Below are 24,439 nucleotides of genomic sequence, written 5' to 3'. Positions count from 1 at the left end.
CAAAATGAATCCCACTGCCCTGTTCTCTCCGTAGCCTTGTATCTTTCTCTGTTTCAAATATTTATTCAACTTTCTCTTTAAAAGAAGCAAGTGGTCTCAACCACTCCCTGTGGCAAAGCATTCTCAATAACCCACTGTAAAGAAATTTCTCCTAACCACCCTACTTGCATTCTTGGTGATAATTTTAAATTAATGACCCTTATCACCAACTCTCCAAGAGGGAATAGACTTTCCCTATTCACTCTTATAAAAACTCTTAATTTTAAAATCATCCTATTAAATCTCCTGTTAGCCTTCTATGCTCCAATGGAAATAGTCCCAGTATCTCAAGTTTCCTCATAACTATAGAGTCCCATCCCTGGCATCATCCTGATTAATCTATGCTCTCAAGTCATGGTTTGACTAGTTTCTATAATAGGGTGCTCAACTCTGCACACACTACTCTATCCGGTGTTTTTCATAAATTCATCTTTATTCTTGTACTTTATGCTCTTATTTGTAAAAAGCCAACATTCTTTGGCTTTTTTATGACTTTACCTGCCCGTGTACTTTCAAAGATTTGGTATTTGAACTCCTAGGCATCTGTTCATCCACATCCTTCAGCGTCTTTCCATTGAGTACACTCCCATCCATTTTTCCTCCACATTAAATTGCATCTGACATCAATCCACTAACCTGTCCTCTGAAGTCTCTTGCAGTCCACCTTACAGTTCGTGAAACCTACTTTTGTGTTGTTGGCAAATTTTGAGATTGTGTTCCCTATACCCAAGTAATCATCTATATATACAGAGAACAAACGTTGATCCCTGGGGTACATGACTTTCTCTCGTCTGCGCAGCATCCGTTTACTGTAACTCTTTGTTTCCTGTCCATCAACCAGCTTTTTATTCGTGCTGCTACATTTCCCCTTGTACCATACGCCATCTGAAAATCCAAATACACTATATCTGCATTTCCTTTATCCAATCAAGTCATTTCCTTTTTTTAAAAAAAACCTCTTAATTACATGACTTGCGTTTCTAATTTCTTACTAATTTGATCTCGAATTATAGCTTCAAAAAGTTTGCCCCAACTGACATTAGATTAACTGGTCTATAGTTTCCTGGTTTATCCTTCTCTCCTTTGTTGAACAAGGATGTTACATTGGCTACTCTCCAGTCCCCTAGCACAATTTGTGTAATTAAGGACATTTTTTAAAATTGTGGCTAGAGCCTCTGCTAGCTCTTCTGACTTCTTTCAACACTGAGGGTGCATGCCATCAGAGTCCGGTGACTAATCCACTAGAGCTATTAATTGTTTCAGAACCAGTTCCTATTCTATAATTAACTCATCAGTAGTTCTATATCATCCTCTAGTACACCTGTGTTGTCACTTCCACCATCATTTATCAAACCTGAAATTTACTGTGGCTAATTTTCACCTGTGAGCTATGTGTGATTTGGGTGGTAAAAGTTGCATACTTGTGACCATTCAAAGGGATACAGTAAATATTCTAGCTTGTTTTGCATAGAATTCTTTTTCTGATTCTAAATGCTTAAATCACATAATATTCACAAAAGAAGTAATGTATAGCATGCAAGCAATGGTTTTGTAATTGTTGCCTTCCACCATCTGCAACCTTCCTCGTGAGAGAATACACCAGAAACTCGCCCCATGTCAGTTTATTGGTGTCGCTATTTTAGTCAGCTTGCTAGGCAATGTGCAAGCACATTTTGTTTGCTTTTCCCACCTGGAACCCACAATGAAACATTGGAGTAGATTTTTATCTTCACCGCCTGGGCAGTAATCTGGCGATGCAGATCACACTGGAATAAAAATCAGACGGGTTCTATGAAGGGCTTGTGATTCGCCCTGCCAGATTATTGACCAAATAGTGAAGACAAAGATCTACACATTTCAACTCCCAGTGGGTAAAAGCACTTGTCAGTGCAATGCTAGACAGTACAGACCGGAACGTCCCAGGATCAGTTAATGGTCTGGCCTGAATAAGTTGACGTCAACTCCCATTGATCTCATTTTGGGGCGGGGGGTGGTGGGGGTAGCAAGGATTGTTAACTGTTGAGTTTTTGTCGATTTTTTTTTTTTTCCTAGGCCCTTTTTCCTGCAATAGATGCCAATCCCTGGCAAGCAATTTGCTTCTTTTTATTCCTCCCATCCCCTCTGCCAGAAGAGGTTACACAAACCTGGGTTGCATCTTTTCCTGCCGCTATTGTCATTACCATCTCCCATTCGCATATCAAACAGTGTTTGTAATAATGCTTACAAGCACTTGGAATCCAACCCTGAACCTTAAGTTGCAAGTAAATCTTAAATTTTATTTGATACCTCCAAATTGCACCTTTAAAAGTGACCAATTAACTACTTAAACGAATAACTTATTTAAAATTAAAACTTAAGGGGCCCGACATTAGGAGGGAGGCGGGTTGGCAGCGGGGGGGTCGACTGGGCGCGTGGGTAACCCACCCAGTGAAATCGGTGGGTTCCCCATGCGATCGTAAGTAAATTGAAGCCACTTACCTTGGCTTCCGGGTTTCGCGCTGGAAAGCTGCGCAGCGGGCGGACTGCGCACCCGCATCATAGGCTGTCAGCTGGAGGAGCCCTATTTAAAGGGGCAGTCCTCCACTGACTGATACTGCAGAAAGGAGCCAAAATTACAGCATAGAGCAGCCCAGGGGGAAGGCTGCTCCCAGGTTTAATGATGCCTCACTCCAGGTTCTACTGGATGGGGTGAGGAGGAGGGGGAGGACAGAAATCTTCTCCCCGGCAGACGGGAGGAAGTGGCCTGCCTCTGCCACCACGAAGGCCTGGCTCGAGGCGGCAGAGGAGGTCACCAGCACCACCAACATATGACACACCTGCATACAGTGCAGGAGGCACTTCAATGACCTAAGTAGGTCAGCCGAAGTGAGTACTTTTACTCATTCCCCTACACTCCGTCTGCCACGTCGCTGCCCCCACCCCACATCTCCTTCTGCACTGCCAACACTACTCTATCACATCACTCCTCACACCCACTCAAAGCTCATCCTCACCTCGCAGTACTCATCCCACCACTACCACTCAACCCAATCCTCATACAATCTCATGGCTCTGTCTCATATTCGCCCTCTTGTGCATCTCTTTCACGGTCAGCCTCACCCCACCTGCCACTACCTGTGTTGCAGCCACAGGGCATGCATCACGTGTAGTAGGAAGCGTAAGGCAAACGTGTCGTGAGCATGAAGGGAATGAACAAGGGTGTTTGAGGGTTTGTCATGGTTTTTACTTATATTTGATTTCTGATCAACTCACATTTACATATTACTTTGTCTCCACTTCTGCCACTTCTTGACTGGCTTGTGCAATAATGCCCTTTCATGAGGTTCTCCATGAACGCCCTTGATGCCACCCATTGGGTCACCCTGCAGTGGGTGTATGTGTAGTTGCATGACTACTTTATGCAGGTGCCTGTTGCGCAGCACTATGTTATGTAGCTCCATGTGGTGCAGGTGGATGGCATGCCTGGCGAGGCTGGTGATGTTGCTCGTTCTCCATTGGAGTGATGAATGCAGCAATGGAACCACCCCCCCCCCCCCCAATCTTGACAGTGTGAGGGGGTCCACAAAGTAGATAAATGTGTTTGGACAGCAGAGTTTAGTATATGATTTAATAATTTGAAGTGTGGAGACAACGGTGTGGCAGTCAAAGCTTTGAGGTGAGAGAGTGCCCTGCTGCAATGAATGAGGGTTTACCCCGCACCTGTTAAATGGACCTTTGCAGCTGCTGCTGGCTGCAACACGTCTGTTTGAACAGGGAGTGTTTCCCTCAGCGTGGGAAACACGCTCTGGGTAGTCCAAAATCTGAATCCTCCTAAAATCTTCAACTAATGAGGTCTGTAAATGACCTCAAGTGCCCAGATAATGATCTTAAGTGGGATCCCGCCGGCTTTGATTGCCAGTGGGAGTCCCGCATGCGGGGGCTGCGTGCGCACTGATTCACGTCATTGGGGAACCTGGAAGTAGGCGGGTTGGCGCCAGGCTCCGGACCCGCTCCGGGAATCCCCAATTTTAGGAGCCCCCCGCCACGAACGCAACCGCTCGGCCATCCGAAAATTGACCCCAAGGTGTCTAGTCTTATTTGAACATCTTTAAATTTAGGATGTGTGAGTGAACTTTGCTTTCCATGTACTTGCAGCAAAATCATTGCTGCTGTTACGATCATCTGAACTCCACTCCCCTCTCTTTCCCCCCCCCCCCCCCCACACACACCTGTAATTTAGCTGTTTACAGCATTTCATTGAACTAATTATAATCAAAATGGAAATGTGAAGAAAGTTAATTGATTTCTTTTCTCTTTCCCCACCCCTCATCCCTTTCCTCTCAAAGAATTTGCACAAGTACAGACTTATTGTATAGTAGGGTTCCTAGTTAATTTCAAGTTAAGTCCATTTATCTCCGGCATTCACCTCATTGAGGACTGGCTCCCTAGAGGGTGCAAAAGAAGATGCTTACTCCGACCCACAAAAATCTAGGTCTACACTATAGTCAGTTCTCTGAAGGTTAGGTTGTTTATATATTGGCAGAGGGTGAAAAGAAACAGCCAAAGCCATTTCAATTACAGTGGAAAAATTAACTGATTTGTTTGTATCGTTTAATTGGGGATTCATTTTGTTCAAAGCAAAAAAAAAAGTACTGAACTACAACAATAAGCTACTTTACGTCTCTCCTGGCATTGATTTAAACAGTCGCAGGCCCACAGTTTGCAAACCACTGCCGTATAGTAACTTGTCTCAATTCCAAATTAAAACATTGTTGGTCAGAAAATATACCTCACCGGGTTTATGCCATGCACGGTTCTTATCTGTTGTCAGAGGCCATCTGCAATGAAGAGAAGATTTTGACCTGCCCACAGAGCTCTTTTGCTTCTGCCTGTTTGCTCATTGCTGTCAATTATTGCCCCAGGGACACTTGACCAGGCAGAAGTGGAAATGAGAGATGATTGATGAGGCAGAAGTGGAAGAGATATTAGTTAAAAGGTGGCGGATGGATCTACGCTCATTCCTCCCCATGCCTTTAAATTTCTTGCTTGGTCCACATTAAAAAGCTCCATGATCCAGAAATAGACCCTGGTACACCATTTGAGATCTGCCTGTTTAACATCGTTATTTGATCAGCCTTGAAGAAATAGCTGAGCGTAACACTATTAAAATATGCACGTGTATTTATTGCAGGAAGCAAGAAGAACTTGTACAACAGGTGCGGAAGAAGTTGGAGGAGGCACTGATGGCTGACATGCTGGCACATGCTGAAGAATCTGGAAAGGAGTCCGATATAACACCAGATAAAGAGGAAGATGTATAGCCAAGGTATCTTGAGGATGGAGAGAATCTCTGTTCATTTCCTGTGAACTTTTATACGTTGTATTGAGCTTCCACTAACAAGACATACATCTCAAAGTATACCTTTTTACATTCAGCATCCTCCATACTCTACTGGAGTTGAGCCAGGTTGATTGATCTGGGAAAGCGACATAGTGGCTGAGAGCCCCTAGTGGCACTTTTGGTATCAGTATATGGTGAAATTGTCTAGTGCCAAGCTACGTAATACCTATGCTACTATGTGGTGTTACAAAAAGCTGCATACAAGTTTCTCCACCCAGGAACAAATTTCTTTATCGTCTACATTTCTTGTGTTTGTGAATCTAATATTTACATTTAAAATCTTACTTTTGGATAGTGTTTAGTTTATAGTTTTGTTCCTGAATTATTTGGAGATTGGTCAGTGATATTTAAAAAATGTTGTCATCAATTGCTTGTGCTTTGACTAACTTCTATTTCCTTGCTCAACATCTTTGTCTTAGTTGATAGAAGAGCCACAGATTTAGCTTCATGGTGCCAAATAACACCATGTTGACTTCAAGCCAAATTTGGCTTTTAAGTGCTGTATGGCTCAGATTTTCTTTGTCAGTGTTTATTAGGACCGGCTTCATATAGTGTCTAGAATATATTAGTTGGCATAAGCACAAAAGAAAATTGGCCAAACCTGTTCAACCAGCATTGCTGCACCAACCAGTGCTGGACATGACTTGTGAACTCCCCTGTTCGTGCCAACTAGCAAAGGAGGCAACCAAATCCAAGTCCTATGTGCTTGGTGCTGCCACGTCAGGGGAGGCACCAGCCAGCACTAATCCTGAAGAGGGTTTGGGCCAGAAGTGTGCAGAATGCTCCAGTCAGCAAATGGGAGGAGTCATCTCCCAAGGAAAAAAATGATCTATCTAGGGACCATTCACTTGATTAGAGAACCTTTTGGTGTGTTCAAAACCTTGCCCATTCTACAGTTGAATGTCATAGTTCCAGAAGTCCCTACACTTGGGATGGAGCTTTCCCTTGCCTCACATCTTCCAAAGCCACTAACCCTATGGCCTTTGTGATTGGTCATTTCTACCTTCCTTTGTGCCACCACCCAGGGAGTTTGGGCTGATATGCAGATATAACTCAGGGTAACAGCCAATGTAGGCTGGTGTATTAAGAGTCCATCAACCTGATTCAGTGGCCATGTTTCAGGTGTCGACCCAATATGGAAAGGCTATTGCCCAGAATATGGATTCTGAACTTGCCAATCACAAGACCAAAGCTGGATTCATGGAATAGATAGATCTTTCACTGGGGTTCTGTCCAAATCAGATTGCCTGTCACACAATCCAGTGATCCAGGTTCACTCAATTACTATGCTTCAAGCAACGGAGTTTATGGTCCTTTTCACCCCAACCCCGCCCCCATTCATTGAGATCCTACATCAGACTATCTAAATGCAGCAAGAGGCTGTAGTGCATCATGTCAACACACACCCATGATCTATGGCCCAGTGACTCGATCTGCTAGCTGGTTTGGCTGTGATTTTTTTGTATTCCTTTTGGGACTGCAGCAACGGCTTCAACAGATATTGTTTGATGGAGCAGGGCTCTTTTAACAGTCAAGTGGAGGAGCTTTGAGAAATTCAAATGCTACCAAAAGCATCCTCAGGTAACTCCCAGAATCGGGCAAAAAGGCTGTGCTCCCCATTACTTATAAACCTGCCCTGCCTACAGGCTTAGAGAGGGATTCCAGTCACCACCCTTTTGTGGCTTTGGCTCGGGTTTCAAATCTACATACCACCAAGAAAGAAAGGTTTAGGGCAGTAATGTTACTTCAAGCCATTCAGTTGATGTGTCCATGTGATTATCTGGCCAAAATGTCAATTTCCATGTTGCCATTTGGACTCGTCAGTACAGGTATCTTGGGTTAATTTTTTTTTCAAAATCGTAGTTATCAATTTGGGTAGGTTTTTTTGGCCTCCATGTGGATGCGTGTGTTTAAGCTGTTAAACCGGGCTTCAGATAAGCTCAGGCAGCCTTTTGATAAGGATTTCTAGTATGCTGCGGATGTTGCTATGCTAACATGCAGAAATTAATACCACATAAGTCTCACTCTGTAACACTTCTGGCATAAAGAACTTACTCCTATTTGTCTCTTCCTTAATTGATATAAATGCTTCGGCCAGGAAATAATTTGATAGTAATCTAAATCACAGTTTCCGTCTTTTGAGCCTGGGTTTGAATCCAGCTCAGTTTTTCTTTCTGGCACCTAAATATTCAAGGTGAGATGAGTTTGGACATCTCAAGCTTACATGGGCAACCTTTTACCTACTAATTCCATAATTATATTGGCAGTTTCAGGCTCCAAAAAATGATGTCACACTGTCTTGTACCACAGTGTTTAGACTGGATGGGCTCACAGGGAGGGAGAAAAAGAGGATTGTGGAGGCAACAAAATATGGCTGTTCCTGCTCCTTGTAGTGGCCTGTTTTTTTATACAAGATGCATTATAACTTGCCATGTAATATTTTAAAAGCTCATGTTTGGTATTATGAATGAGCACTTAATATATTATCTTGTGTGGCTGGGTTATAGTCCATTGTTGGGAGTCCTGGGGGATGGGGAGCTTTATCCTACATCTGACGTGAGGCCAGTTGTATGTGTGGTTGTGTACCACATCTTTGTTTATTATGCCATCAGGGAGCCCACGTCTTGGACTGCTATACTGTGTTTCTGGCTAAGCGTTTTGAAATATTTGCTGCAGCATACTGTGGAACCAGCTGCCACACTCTATACATTTTAGTGTAGTATGCTCTCATTAAAGAATCAAAAAATGCATTGGAATGTCATTCTGTCCTTTGACATCTGGAACCTGGGTCAGAATCTAGACTAGTTAGAAATCCATAGCAGGTTTTCAGTGAAATTCAGTTTGGCGGGCCCAGTCAAGCGCCAGGTTCCGAAGTTATCCCAATTCACAACTGGCACAAATAAAGGAAGGTGTTCAATGACTTAGCAAAGAGGCTTAATGCTTGCCTACAACAATATGTGATACAAATTTTTTTCCTGCAATATGAATTTTCATTTGTTTTCTTGGCAGGAGATTATTAGAATCCAATATTTTTCAGGGAAATGTGGACATAAAGACGAGTGAAATATTCGTAAGGATGAGAATCACTGATTGATTAAATGAATCATTTGGAATTTCCACATCCAAACTTGTTTATAATATGTTTGAAGAACTACTTTTCCAGTTTTAAAAAAGTGCTTTTTGTCAGATGGAAACAGTCATTGTGATGGGCATGTAGACCATTGCCAGTAATCATTTTTAAACCTGAAGTTTGTTTTTATATGCTCACATTTTTTTAAGCTATGTAAAATACTGTAAAATTTGATATGTGCAAGTTGTCTATTGGTAGGTATATCCTTCGTTTGTGATTTAATCGTGAAATAAGCATATGTACATCTTTGGTGACTAGAGCACTAAAGAATGAATCCAGTATTTCTAGTTTTGTATGTTACGTTTCTAGAACATTGCATTCTTAATCCTGTAATGAGGCATACTGCAAAATGGAAACTGCATTCATGCATGTTCTGTGGAAAATTGTTTTGAAACAGTGTTTTATAATGCATGTTTCCAATTCATCCCCTACCCTCAGTAAGTGTACATTATGTGTAGTGGAACCAAACTGTAAAAGCTGGAATAGCTTGTCAATAAAATATAATTGCTAAGTGTTTTCTATTTGAACTGGTGATATTTTGGGGGTGAACTCAAATATTCCATGGGATTAGATGATAGTCATTTACAGTACTTCTCTTGCTTCAGTTTTGGCTTCAGCTGCAGCCTACATGTAAATGTAATAACTGCCAAAGATCCAAAGTAAACTAGTTTCGGAGTCTCAATCCACAGCACAAAAAAAGCCCATAACAACAAAATGGTCATTATTAAAAGATCCATTAAGAATTGTCATGTTTTGGGAGTTTTTTCACAGAAGTTATGTTTGAAGTTTTTTAAACTGTGATGTCACACAGGTTTAAAAAACCACTGAGGCAAAGAGTATTTGTTACTGGGTCAGGTATTGATGATGTATTGAAGCCAGACGAGCTAGTTTTTGAAAGTGTGTTCTCAGTGAGTTCTGTAGTTAGTTGAATCAAGGTCAGATTTGATGACCTCTGTTACTTGGTACATTCACTTGGTACATTCTGTAAAATAAAATAGCTTAACAATTCTTACCTCGCCTTAAGTTACCAAGTGTTCCAGTACGCTTTGGGAAAAATTGGATGAGGGCGCATGTGAAAAATGTGATAGCCAGTTCAGATCACAGGGGCGTCCTGTTGCACCCCCAAGTTATGCTGTCATATAATTAGTAAGAAAGACTTGCATTTATATAGTGCCTTTCACGATCTCAGGACATCCCAAAGCACTTTACAGCTATTGAAGTACTTTTAAAGTGTAATCACTGACAATGTAGTAAACACGGCAGCCAATTTACACACAGCAAGGTCCCACTAACATGAATGCGATGATGACCACAATCTGTTTTAATGGTGTTGGTTGAGGGATATATATTGGCCAGGACACTGGGGAGCACTCCCCTGCTCTTCTTCAAAACAGTGCCATGGGATCTTATACGTCCACCTGAGAGGCCAGACGGAGCCTCTGTTTAACGACTCATCCGAAAGAAGTCATCTCTGACAGTACAGCACCCCCTCAATACTGCCCTAGAGTGTCGGCCTAGATTTTGTGCTCAAGCCTCTGGAGTAGGGCTTGAATCTACAACATTCTGACTCCAAGGCAAGAGTGCTACCACTGAGCCACAGCTGACACCAATTGGACAATACAGGCACATTCCTGAACGTAAGATGTTTGGACCACTTAAGGGAATGATCACCACTACTATATTTGCAAGAAAATCCAATGCAGATCTGAAACTTGAAAAAGACAACCTTAAATTATGGTACTTCTTGTGTCAGCCTACCAGTTGTACAAATCAAACCTGTCTGAAAAATATTTTGATTACGCATTTTCATGTAATGTTTTCTTTCCTTATGACAGAATCTTGCACTGAGCAAATGGCTTGCTTCAATGTCCCAGTCAACTACACTCTAAATTGGCCACAATTTTGTGCATGAGTAGCATGGGGTGAATTGGCCGCCAGTTTTCCCTCCCTCCGAATGCCTAGCCTTCACTTGACTGTTTCCCTGATGGTCTCAATTGTGGCAACACTTGGTGTAGGGAATTGTAGATGCAGCCTTTATGATACATTCTGAAGTGTGTAGTGCTGATCAAGTAATTACAATCATCTTGTGCTTAATCCATGTGTAGTGTAGATGAGAAAAGGATTATTTGTGCACTCAATTTTGTGACAGTATAAAGGCTGTGTTACTGCTATCTGTGATTTGCTGACAAAATGTACCTTTCTGCAAGCTGAGAACTAGTAATTCTCCAGTAAGGGCATGAGAGCTTAAATTAACCATCATGGATTTGAACTCCAAATCAGAAATCTAGTGCTCTTGCACTGGAGCTGCCAGAAGTTCTCATTGAATACACTTAAATGATGTATTAAAGCAGCTAATTTGCACACTCTTAAACTTTCAAGCCCCTTTTTTGTTCTTTCCACAAATTATTACCTGGATGAATAAGCATATGAATTGCTAACAGCTCTACCGCTGCTACTCATGAGCTAACCATTAAGAAAGTTTGCAAGAATGATTAAGTGAATGTAAAAAGATAATAGGGAAATTAGACTAGAGTAGATACCTAAGATTAAGATATTGGCACTAGCACAATGCCCAGTGACTCCTCTTCGCTTTCTTCCCTTTCCCCACTCCCAACGAAAATTAGAAAGCTCTAGTATTCATTTAGTGCTTCTGCAAATGATGTAAGTAAGACTGGTGAATCATGAGCTCGAATGTGATTGATTTAATGCATTGTTACACCCTCAGTAAGTGCTTCTTTCAGCAAGATTGACCCATTAGTATTACTTTGGGGTAGAATTGCTAGTAAAACATTCCATGTGGATTCTTGTATTTTCAGTATTTCCTTACTTGAGCTGTAAATTTTCAACTTCCACCTGTTCTGTTGTGACAATGGCGTTTACCTCAAAATACAGTTCATCAAAAGGTTTGTTGTAACTCAGCTAAGTTTTGCAAAATGTAAATTACACCTACATGTTAATCAAAATTAGTATAATTACCTTGAATTTATGCTGAGGTACACTTCACACGGTTTGGTAGTCCTCCAGTACCTAGCCCATTTTGTGAGCTCTGAACAGTTGTTGGCTATTTTAGTTTTTTTTTGGTGGGGGGTGGCATTTCAGCTGAGTTTGTTCCTGTCCAGCTGTACATACTTTCTAGCAGGGATAGGTTTTGCTGTGGTCTCCCTACTTGAATTGCCTGCCAAAACTCACAGTTTGACCTCCTACACAAAGAATGGCCACTTGGGCGTAAACAAGGTTCTGAACAGCTGAAAGGAATTCTACCTCAATAATAGGAAGCACCTTCAGGAGAGGAGAGACTTCACAAGAATCTGGAGAATAATCCCAACACTGAAATCCGTTTCTGTTGACCATTTTCACGGTCTTGGGCCAGCTGATGAATCATCCAAGCACATAAGCGATATAGGTACAGTTCCCTGCTTGTTAGAAGACTAATGTTAGTAATTATCACTTTGTGTATAACTAATACTGATTGGGAAAGTTTTGCTGAATAATGCAGACCTCCCTCTCGTTGAGTTAACTATCGGGTGTCAGGATGACCCTTGTTTCCTTTAAGACAGGCTTGTATATAAGTTCAGCATCTTCTATTTAGCCTCTTTAGGGGGGTCAGTGCACAGCCTTTGATACTAAATATCTATATTCCTGTCTGCCTACTCATTCACACAGATGAAGCTCCCTTGTTTAACAAGTGTCACCCAAACTAACTGCTGTTCAGCTTTGTGCATGCATCGTGTTACAAAATTGGGATTGCTGTAGATACCCTCTTGGGTTCAGTGGCATCAGTCCCTCTTGTAAGCAGTCCAAGCATCTTATTTTTATGGGACTTGACTCATATATATGCGAGATATACGATAGCAGGCTCCGGGGAAGTAACTTATGATCTTGCCTTGTGGCCTGCACCAGATATCCATGTCTTTTAACTATCTTTCATCTGACTTTTGATCCACATCTCAGCCTGAGGCTGTGCTGAGATACTAACTCGTATTGAACTTCACCACATTGTATTGCAACATTTAAACCAGATTGATTCTATGGCAAAATAGTCCAAAAAGTCCTGAGATGTGACACGTGGAGTGGGCTCTATTCTGTTAAGCTTAATGCAAATTTTGGGAGTGTTCCCTGTCTTTCTGCTTTCCATTGCTGACTATTAAATATTGCTGTACTGTAATTAGAGTTTAGATAGCATTCCCAGATCCTTGCTATTACACTTGTTAATGGCAGTGTTTCTATGACTTCTTGAATGGGTGATTTGGTTTTACCAATTTTACTATGACCATCATTTTGTGAATTCAGGCCCTCATAGGAGCTTTGAGAACTTGCAGCCCTCATCACCGAGATGTTCTTCACTTAGTGTTCTAAAATCTAACAGCATTCTGAAAACTTCAACCTGCCATGACACAATATTTTCCCCTCCAAATCTGACCCTGCAGTAAATTCTGTGAACAATGACCATTGCAGATCAAATTTTTATGTTGAGCTGTACAACCTAATTTACAATAGAATTTTTACCACAAAAACTTTTTTAAAGTCAGGTAGATTAAAATAATATTTAGGAATATGTGGTCATAGCACCACAACATATATTTAAACAAATACGAGTTTCTTGTTTGCTAGATTTATTCATTTTGGTATGCTTTCAAAATGCTCCTATCACAGTAGGCTCAATTATGATTATTTTTGGAGTATTCCTATGATACTAATGGCGCATTGACAGTTTATATCCCTTGCCTGTGTAGTAGTTATCCAATCTTAGTAAAGGTGCGACAGTACAATTGGTTTTAGTGTCCCTAGGCCAGGAATGAGGGGAGAATATTGGCTATGGTTCCCACTCCTAATTACTAAAGTAAGTGATTTGGCATGGTATGGCACGACATAACATCCTGTGAATTTGTACACTTACTGCATGTAGTAGAATTTATTATAGAAATTACAGCACAGATGGCGCCTGTGATACCCGTTTTAAGGCTAGCTGTTCAACTGGAGCTATGTACTATGATCTCATTTTCCTGTTCTTTCCCCATATTCTTAATTTACATTCTTTTCAAATTCCCTCTTAATAGAATCATTGAAAATGATTGTTACAGGACTACAGCTTTGTATAAAAAGACATGGGCAGTGAAAACGCCAATTTCTTAGTGAACATCAATTATGATAAATCACTTGTCGCAACAAATTACATGCCCCACTGATCACTGTCCAATGATCCCTGCTGAAAGTTGTATGTGTGGATTTTGGGCGAGGACCGAATCAGGCTTGGTAATGATGCCCCAATGGTTGAATCATATCCCTACACTTACTATTCAGGCTCAAACATGAAGTAAAATTTCAGAGGGTTGTTCTGTGAGGTACCATCCCAGCATAAGTCACCCTCTTCAAGAGAGGAGGGATAAGGGAAGCAAGTTTGAGGGAAAATTGTAGGAGGATGAAAAAAAGCACTTAATCTTTGAGAACCACACAAAATCATTACAGAAATTGTATTTAATCAGCCTGTCACTAAAGAAAATACAGTTTGCTGTACAGTCATTATGGTGCATGGGGGTGTATTACTGTGAGAAACTACGGTACCTTGTGTTCTCTGCGTAATTCCAAAACTATTAATTTTACTTTTCTGATGCACTTCTGCATGCTTTAATAGAATTCAGAGTTGCAGATCACACTTGTTTGATAATTTAGTAGAATCAAAATGATTTTACATGATTCAGTATATTTTGTTCAATGCTTAGGGAGGCATTACTACTGGAACAAGAAAAAAAATGTTGCATTGAATTTTAAGAAAAACTCAGAGGCCAATGTTTCTGACCCTGACATCTGCCCCTTTTTTTTGTAATAAGATGCACAATTTTCAAATAAAACCTCAGATGAATATATTTACCTTTGTTCACATTTTTTTAACTAAAATTAATCAGTCTGAAGCAGGAGAGACCACTTTCTAACCACATCTATTTTTTTCTTTAGATACCCTAGAGAAAATGAACTGATGTTCATTTCCATGGTAATATTTTTCTATCGTGCTACAATTTTTTAATATATGTATGTAGTGGGGTGAAATGTTATATGGATCTATAGGGCTATTATTCCTTCTGAGAAAATTACACTTATACAGATAAAATAGTTAGAAATTTATAACAATTAAGGAGAATATGTGACATTATTCTCCAGGAATATCTTAGCAACTACTGACTGAATTGGCATGAAATGAATAAGAAGTTATTTTACTCTAATAAACCCATTAAAATATGCTCATCATTGGCCTTGATCCCCTGCTGTGTATGATTTCTGCATTTGGATTCTTCACTTTTGTTAAAACATCTATATATCTCAGATGCAATTTTATTTATTTTCTATTACAGGTGTTACAATTTGGAGTTTCTCCCAACACTATTTGTGCTTACAACAACAAGACAGTTTCCATGGGTAGGCCTATGCATCCTAGAACCAAAACTCACCACCTTATGTGTGGAGTGAATGGGATAGTATACTGCCGGATTAATGATTACCCTGTTGCAGAAGTATTTTGCACCAGAATAACATCCAGGATACTCACGTTGTGCTCTTAACACTTTTGATAGGTGGAAAACATCTCAGATTAAAACTACAATTTGAATTTATTACAACAAATAGATTCACACATAAGCAAACAACAACAACTTGCATTTTTATAGCATTTTAAAGTAGAATAATATCCCAAGGTGCTTCACAGAGGCATAATCAGATAAAATCAATGACGAGCCAAAGAAGGAGATATTAGGAAAGATAGGTTTTAAGGAGGGTCTTAAAGGAGGAGAGGGACATGTAGAGATTTAGGGAGGGAATTCTAGAGCGTAAAACCTAAATGAATACAGGATATCGATTCTTAACTTACTACTTCCGGTCTTCAAAATAACAAAATTCTTTGAAGTAGCCCTCTATTCTTTCTCAACAATCAATAATTAAAATATTATGCATAGCAATACTTTCCTCACCATTAAGATGAGACTTTGTTTTCAGTAGGACTGTGGTGGTCACTCCTACCAATGGTATCATGGACAGAGGTGTCTGCAATAGGTAGATTGTTGAGAACAAGGTCAAAGTAGTTTACTCCCTCATATTGATTTCTTCACCGCCTAACGCAGTCTGGCAGCTATGTCCTTGAGACACTTCGGCCAGCTCAGTCACTCGTGGTACTACCAAGTCACTCGTGGACATTGAAGTCCCCTATCCGTTGTACCTTCTGTGCCCTTGCTTCCTTCAGTGCTTCCTTCAAGTGATATTCAACTTGGAGTATTGATTCATCGGCTGAGACGAAGTAGTAGGTCGTAATCAGCAGGAGGTTTTTTTGGCCTTATTTGACCAGAAGCCATGAGACTTCACAGGGTCCATAGTCAATGTTGAGGACTTCCAGGGCCAAGCCCACTCAACTGTATACGACTGTGCTCCTATCTCTGGTGGGTCCATCCTACTGGTCGGCACAGGATTGATTGTACGCCCGTAATTTGTAATATGTAACTTTCCTCCACTCAATTCATTTTGCGAGAAAAATAACCCTGCTTTCATCGGGAGAAGCTGCTGTAGTTTCGGTAATGAGTTCTGTTTGCTGCGGTTCGTAGGCTCTTTTTAAATAGACTCTGTAAATAGACTTTGTTTGTTTTGCTGTTTGCGGAGTATATCGACTTTGTTTGCTGTAAAGTAGATTGCTGCAAGCCCTGCCGCAAGTCCCGCCCCGCCTCCAACTCATTGGCTGACACAGCGGGGTCAATAAACACTGTGTCCAATTCTGGACACCACACTTTAGGAATGGTGTCAAGGAGATTTACTGGAATGGTACCTGGGAAGAGGGACTTCAGTTATATGGAGACACTAGAGAAGCTGGGATTGTTCTCCTTCGAGTAGAGACAGTTAGGGGGATATTTAATAGAGGTGTTCAAAATTATGAAGGGTTTTGATAAGAATAGATAGCGAGATACTGTTTCCACTGGCAGGAGGGTTGATAACCAGAGGACACAGATTTAAGATAATTGGCAAAAGAACCAGCAGGAGATGAGCAGAATTATTTTTACGTAGTGAGTTGTTATGATCTGGAATGCACTACCTGAATGGGTGGTGAAAGCAGATTCAATAGTAACTTTCAAAAGGGAATTGGATATATACTTGAAAAAGAAAAATTTGCAGGGCTGTGGGACTAATTGGCAAGCTCTTTCAAAGAGCCGGGACAGGCATGATGGGCCGAATGGCCTCCTTCTGCGCTGTAAGATTCTATGATTCAGGCAGACAAGGTCAATTAATATTTGTCTCGGTCTTGGTTTGTATCAAACAAAGCAAAGTTTAATATTGCTAAATGTCAACTGAATGCCGATTCATGGGCGTTTTTCTGCTCATTGGTGTCTTAGATAACTGGCTGCACAATATATTAATGTCCACTATTCCAGGTATTCAAAGAGCTTAGCCCAGATCATGAAACAGGTTAGTTAAGTGAACTGACAAAGCATCAAGCGTCCTGGTTCTGATTGACAGTTATGTCTGACACCTGTGAGAAGGAGCAGGGTCAATAATTGGCTGGAGTCTCTTTTATTGACAGTTCTGTGGCCTCAAATTAGAGGATAATCTGCAATTTACTGAGTTTAGCTTGTCATTCCGCAGTCCTCAGCCAGCAGATTGTCTGGTTAGTTTCACTCAATGGTTGCATTGCGCCACGATTGTTAGGGATCTAGTTATGTTGAAAGATACCCCAGGAACAGCATCTTTATTGTTTTTAAATATATGTATCATGAAAGATAGAAAAGGTTGTATTTGCATGATTTTGCGCTGATTACTGTTCATTTGCTTATTTCATGTGAAGTAATTGTTTGTTGGTTTATAGTCTGTTTTTTGATCTGAAAGAAGGCATATTCAATCCACCTGTCAAAGACTAGGAGAACCAAATGGCTGCATGCGATACCTTCTAGTAAACCAACATACAATGTCAAGGGTTCACTGTTCGATTCGTGGGTCTTGCTATTATTTAACCTAGATATTGAGAAGGTAAAGACACAGTCCAGTTCATAAGGAACATGAGGTTAACTTACGGGAGTAGTTGGTGACACTGAACCCAGTAGAATATCTAATGTAAAACCCAAAGACATAATATTGACATTATTAACACTTCAAGTGCTGGTCATGATATTTGCTGTAGTAACCATGTTCTAATCAGTTCCACTTTAAGGAACCAAGAATCCTTTGAAAATACAAAAATAAATGGCACTTTTTTCTTGTCAATTTTTCTGAACCAATTTTCTCTCTTTTTCTTGTTGGGCACAAAGCACCCTTCAGTCTTTCATCCAAGTATCCATTGTTCATGTGTGACAATGTCAGAAGGCTATTTGAATATAGGGGATGTCATACCCAACCTAGATCTTGTCCTCACTCAAAATGTACTTCAAGCAGGAATTGATGGATAGCAATCAGGAGCAGGAACTCTGGCAGATTTTTCTCCTCTCTAACTCAGAGGCACTGAGGCCAATTGTTGCACCCCTATTACCAAAGGCACACCTGGGACCTACTTGGTCTATTAGTTGAGTTTACTCGACTGGATAAACTTACTGGACCATTAAGGGTGCAAAAGCAGTAATTTGTTAACATTTTAGAAACTTTGACAACATACTTGGACAGAGCAGGTATAGAATTTTTAAAAACAATGTCATTTAAGTAGATGTTATAATAGATATAACATGGATACTTAGTAAGTACTGCATACCTATGTGCATGTAACAGTAACATAAGCAACAAATGTTTTGAGCATCTATTCCATTAGTGGTAAAAAAAAATGGATGCTAAACTCACATTTCTGGTGGGTTTTTTTTGTAATACTCTGCAGAGTCAGAGATTTAAATATAATTGAAATTATTACTTGAGAACCAAAGAAATTAATCATAAACTATAATTTGCCCTATGGTAGATTTTTGTTATAATACTTCAAACTTAACTACAAGGAGAATAAATTGATTGTGGCTCAAGGATAGGCTTCCAATATTCAAGTTATGATGTATTTAAAACTCATGTATTAATACTTGAAATGTGACTCATTACCAAGTTGACTTTCAGCTGTATCCATGCTTTGAACTACGAATGTTGGACCTCACCAAATGAATGTTTACATCACAGATCAAATAGAGTGTCCCATTTGTCTGGCCTGCACTAGTTGAGTTTCTACATTACAATTAGCTGAATCTTAAAAATAATTTCTTCTACGTGCCCTAGCTATTCTGAATATCTGTGTCCAATATAACTAGTGGAACATTATTCCATGTGTATTCGGAAAAAAAATTATTTTTGCTGTCTACTTTATATGTGTACAATTCCTCATGTAAAATCATTTGCTATCATTGATTTGGTTTCCCCATAGATTCGTGGTTGGATAAGTTTATATAGTCTGCATTGAGTCCTACCAGTTAAGTCATACTTAAATAAAGAAACCAAGATGAGATTTTTAGCTAAATTTGTTTTGTATCGTAGGTCAAATATTCTCTAAATGAAACAATACTTTTCATTTAGTACAAATTTATACAATATGGGGAACTTAGAAAAAAATACGACTTGGATAACTAATTCAGTTTTGGTCTCTGTCATCATAACACCATAAACAGAAACTGCACAAAAATAATTAAAATCCATTCTTACTTAAATCAGTAAAGGCTTCCTGCACCCTGAATGGAATCATTATTTGGGTTTAATGCCTGTAAATTGTTCCTATTCCTAATCCGGTCCACCATGCCAATTTGAACATAGCTTAAATAAATTAGCCCAATTGGAACATTTTTTTTAAAAAACAGGAAAAGGCTATTGACCCAAACTAGCCAATTCCTTTCAGAGATCATCCCCATGTGTCTTTTCACCATCTACTTCAATCCCTTTTTCTCCAGAAACACTTCCAATTGTCTCTTAAATCCATTTATGCCTCAGCTTCAAAAGCATTACCTGGTCATTTATTCCATAAATCTTTTGCCCTCTGGTTGAAAACGTTCTACCTAATTTTCCTCCTTACTACCAACTTACTAATCTTTAACTTGTTTCTATTGGTAGACGAACCCTTTACGAAAGTGAACTATTTACCTGGAGTTAAATACAGCTTACCTCACTTTAGAGGCACTGTAGACACCTGCAATATGGTTCCATTCTGAATTACTTTTTGTTTAAAGATCAGTGAAAATGCAGTCTACTTAAACCCTTGCTCTAATAAATATAAATACTGTAATGTGCTTTAAGAACTTAAATGCTTTAACTTATACCAGACTCAGTTCTTGTTCATGTTATTTTCAATTCCCTTGTTATCAAAAATTATGTCCAAAAAGGACACTATCCTATCCAAACACCTCTCATTGTTTACATCAGGAGGTATAGTTTCAGTAGATGTGAGACAACTACCTCAGTTTTTCTTTTCCCTGAGATAGAAAACTGGAGCACATAGGGCAAATCTAAGCATCAGGCCAACCTGAAATATTAACTTATAGCAATCTGATTGTGAAACTATCATTTCCATCTCGAGCTGTGTTCTGTCATTGTTGCCTCATTTCTGTATAAATTTTGAGCGTTATTTACTTACTCTTGACAAATCCAGGCTGACATTTCGGTGCAGTACTGCCACATTGCTGAAGTGTTGAAGGAGCCATCCTTCAGATAAGACTTTAAACCTAGGCTGCCTTTTCCAGTGGTCCATGTGAGTGTTAAACATCTCCTGGCACCATTCAAAGAAGATTATTCAGTCTTCCTAGTATCCTGACTAACATTCCTTCCTCAACCATAAACAAATTAACTGGCAATTCATCTCATTGGTGCAAAATGTACAAAATGGCTGTTGAATTTTGCTACATCACAACAGTACTGTACTTCAAAATAATTAATTGTTTGAGAAATGCATTGAGATGTTCCCGAAGATGTGATGAGATGGTATTTGTTCCTTTTTTTCCTTTCCTGCACGCACTGATCCTCATCTCCATGTATTCTATAATAGCTGAAAGATAGAGCAGATAACTTCCTCTTTTTGACTTTAGGTTCCATTACCTCTTTCTAAGTACAAGACTTGTGATTTCATGGTGTGCCATCTTAACTCCACAGAATTGGGTAAAAATATCTGATAAAACTCATTACACAAAAAAAGCCAAAGTTCAACATACATGGTAGAGCATTATAGTGTCTTGAGTTTGAATTCCAGCTTAACTTGAAATTTGCTTGCCTTCATTGGGTGAGTTTTTCCACTTTGGGGACTTTACCTTAGGGATTATTCCGACGGTCTGATGGAATTGGTATGATGGAACTTGAGCAGCAAAGAGATCTTAAAAGCTGAAAAAGTGAAATATATATATATATATATATATATATACATGTACAAAGTTGTGTGAAGTGGATAATTTTTCTTTAAAAAAAATTGGTAATTCAAATTAATAATTCTAAGTCCTTACATTAAGAATATTTCACATTAACAATCCATAAAAAAATAAAATAAAACCTGAAAACTATAATTGGTTTTGAAATTATGTGATTTAAAACCAAATTCTGCCCTTATTAATGTATTATCATAAATATTTTATTGGTAATGTTCATGTATAATTTACTGGGATATGTGATCCTAACAACTACCATATATCCATGAGTTTTGTTAGGAAATCACAATATATAAGACTAAGGAAATGTGTTTATTTTTTTAAATTTCAAAATATACTTTATTTTATAGAATTTAAAGATACACACAGTTCAAAGTAAATATCACAATTCCAAACCAGTACATTTCAAACCAAGAACACTACAGATCGTACGCAAAGCGATCTCATTATTACAGTTCAAACACAGTATTTCTTATGACTCGGTGTACAATACAAGGTGAGGTGGCCTTTACCCATAGAGTCTTTGCGCAGGTCGCACCTCTCCTCACTGCATCCCGCAGCACGTACTCCTGGACCTTGGAGTGAGCCAGTCGGCAACACTCGGTCGTGGTCAGCTCCTTCAGCTGGAAGACCAGCATGTTTCAGGTGGACCAAAGGGTCTCCTTCACCGAGGTGATGGTCTTCCAGCCGCAGATGATATCTGTCTCCGTGTGTGTCCCGGGGAACAGCCCGTAGCGCACAGCGTCCTGTGCTAGCGAACTGTTTGGGATGAACCGGGACAGAAACCAACGCATCTCTCTCCACACTCTCTGCGCAAAGGGGCAGCCTATCAGGAGGTGGAAGATGGTCTCCTCCCCACTACAGCCTCGAGGGCAGCTCGCAGTGATGCTGAGGTTCCACGCATGTTGGAAGGACCGCACTGGGAGGGCCTTTCTCACCACCATCCAGGCTACATCCTGGTGCCTGTTGGTCAGTTCCGGCAACGAGAAGTTCTGCCAAATGGCATCAACTGTCTGGTCGGAGAAGAAACCGATCGAGTAAACCCTCTCCGTTCCTTGCAGGACTCTTAGAACGTTTCTTGTCGACCATTGTCTTGACGGCCTTGTGGTCGAAGGGGTTCCTCCTCAGAAACTTTTCCACCTGGGACAGGTGGGGGAGGGGAAACGGTCCAGTTGGACGGGACGTCCTGCACCTGCTTGGCCAGCGTGGCCAGACCTAGCCTTCTCGTGTGTTGGACAGGCAGAAACCCAGCACGCAGTGACACTTGGTACTGGAACTTTACACGTATCCCGAGGCAGCCACACGCAAAGGTGGCCATCAGGATCAGAGTGACGTCGGGAACGCTCTTCCCCTACTTTGTCTGGGGGCTTGTACATGGTGGCCCTGTGGACACGTTCTACCTTGGACCTCCAGACAAAGTGAAAGATATTTCAGGTGACTGTGTCAGCGGAGTTGTGGGGAATGGGCCAGACCCTGGCCACGTAGAGCAACACCGCGAATACTTCACACCTTATCATCACTAGGTTCCTGCCGGTTATGGAGAGGGATCGCCCCACCCACATACCAAGCTTTTATTTGGCCATGGCAATCCGCTTCTCCCAGTTCTTTGTGCAGGCTAGGGGCCCCCCGAACCAGATCCCCAGCACCTTCAGGGAGTCGGACCTGAAGGTAAGGGGGACAAAGGACCGGGTCTCCCATCTGCCAAAGAACATGGCCTCGCTTTTACTTTGGTTCATTCCGGCCCCCGAGGCCAGCTCGAAACGGTCGCAGATGCCCATCAGTGTGTGGACCGACTGATGATCTGAGCAAAAAAACGGTGACGCGTCCATGTACAAGGAGGCTTTAAACGGAGAGCCCCCGCTGCCTGGGATTGTCACCCCGCCCCGGTTCCTGTGTCCTTCCTGATGGACGTAGCAAACAACTTGATACGACATACAAACAAGACCGCGGAGAGAGGAAAGCCCTGCTGACTCCAGATCTGATCGGAAAGCTTTCTCACTCTCACCCATTGATTAGAACTGCGCTATGGATGTCCGCATAGAGCAGGCAGATCCAATCGCAGATTCCCTCCCCATAACCCATCTTGGAGTGCACGTCCATCATGCATGTGTGGGATATTCTGTCAAAGGCCTTCTCCTGGTCTAGGCTGATGAGGCAGGTGTTCATCCCCTGTCCTGCACATAGGTGATCGTATCCCTGAGCAGCACAAGGCTATCAGAGATCTTCCTGCCAGGTAGCACTGGATCACCCGCTCCAGAACAGACATGAGCCTGTTGGCGATGGCCTTAGACAGAATCTTGTAGTCAACATATAGCAAGGAAATGGGTCACCTGTTTTTGATTTCTTCCCTCTCCCCCTTCCGCTTGTAGATGAAGGTGATGATGCCTTTCCTTGTGGACTCTAACATGCTGCCTGCCAGAAGCATACCCCCGTCCACTTCCATTAGGTCTGGGCCTATCCAGTCCCACAGAGCCAAGTACAACTCGACCGGTCGCTTCCGGGAGTTCTACTCTTCTCGAAGGACTTGACAGCCTCTGTCAGCTCGTCCAAGGTCAGTGGCCGATCCATGCTATTCCGCTCACTGTCCTCTAAGACCTCCGTGATAGAGGACAGGAAGGACTGGGAGGCCGTGCTGTCTGTGAGCTCCGCGTCGTACAGCCCGGCATAAAAGTATTTGCTGATCCTCAGTGTGTCGGCCTGCGAAGATGTCAGCAAGCCATCTTCCTCTTTCAGGCTGCTGATCACAGAGGTCTCTCTGTGCAGCTTCTGGAAGAAGAAGCGCGAGCACTTCTCGCCCTGCTCCACAGAGCGGACTCTGGACCGGAAGATGATCTTTGAGGCCTCGGAGGCGAAGAGCGGGGCATGCTGGCTCTTCACCTCTCGGAGTTCCTCCCTGACATCAACCCCTATCGACTGCAGTTGGAGCAGATCCTGCATGCTTTTTTGGAGTTATGACACTTCCCTGTGTCTCTGGCCTTCTGAACACCTTTGAGGATAAAGAGCCTCTTGATGTTGGCCATGATCGCTTCCCACCAGTGCGCCTGTCTGGCAGAATGTTACCTATGACCTATTGGGAAATATTACTTTTGTTTCTTGGCAGTGAGATCACTTAGTGAAATAATGCCTTTAAGTGTAATTGACAGAAAAAGAGACAAATCCAAGTGGAGACATTCCTCGTTTCCCTTCATATGAATCATATTTGGTGTATTACCTGAAATATGAAGTTAAAAGATCTGACTCATTGTTATGTCATGCCCATATTTAACAATTTGAGACATTAATTGGCTGATAACCAGATTCTCCCCACCCCCAACTGGTAAACGCTCATGGTCCTGGGTCTTACGATGTCAGGAATGGAGACAAGCAAGCTGCTATTACTATATTTATCTACTTGTCAGAAAGGTTAAAATATTAACACAAAACTATTAAGAAAATTGTGCCAAATAGCTCTAAGACCACTTCTAGTTACCTACGGTTCAGAAGTCATAACGGGGTAGCTGATTCAAAAAGTATTGTAGCATATCGTGACATAACTCTGGAAATTTGGATTTTTCAATCATT

The 24,439-nt window shown here is 41.1% G+C and overlaps 1 protein-coding gene across 5 annotated transcripts in view; it reads left to right on the top strand.

Moving 5' to 3' along the window:
- mbd3a (methyl-CpG binding domain protein 3a) overlaps positions 1-24,439 on the top strand; it is a 68,077-nt gene that overhangs the window by 21,152 nt on the left and 22,486 nt on the right. For 4 of the 5 annotated variants that reach the window (XM_067968268.1, XM_067968266.1, XM_067968270.1 and 1 more), the window contains 2 exons: positions 5,210-5,344; positions 8,429-9,065. In XM_067968268.1, the coding sequence (XP_067824369.1) occupies positions 5,210-5,339 (130 nt within the window). In that variant the 3' untranslated portion in view covers positions 5,340-5,344; positions 8,429-9,065. Of the gene's footprint in view, positions 1-5,209; positions 5,345-8,428; positions 9,066-24,439 lie in introns of those variants that run through there. The other variant, XM_067968267.1, reaches the window with a different exon arrangement.

The sequence above is a fragment of the Heptranchias perlo genome, chromosome 29, assembly GCF_035084215.1.
Source record: "Heptranchias perlo isolate sHepPer1 chromosome 29, sHepPer1.hap1, whole genome shotgun sequence".
NCBI classification, from domain to species: Eukaryota; Metazoa; Chordata; class Chondrichthyes; order Hexanchiformes; family Hexanchidae; genus Heptranchias; species Heptranchias perlo.
Note: the sequence above shows the minus strand (reverse complement) of the source record. Positions and strands in the feature narration are given on the sequence as shown.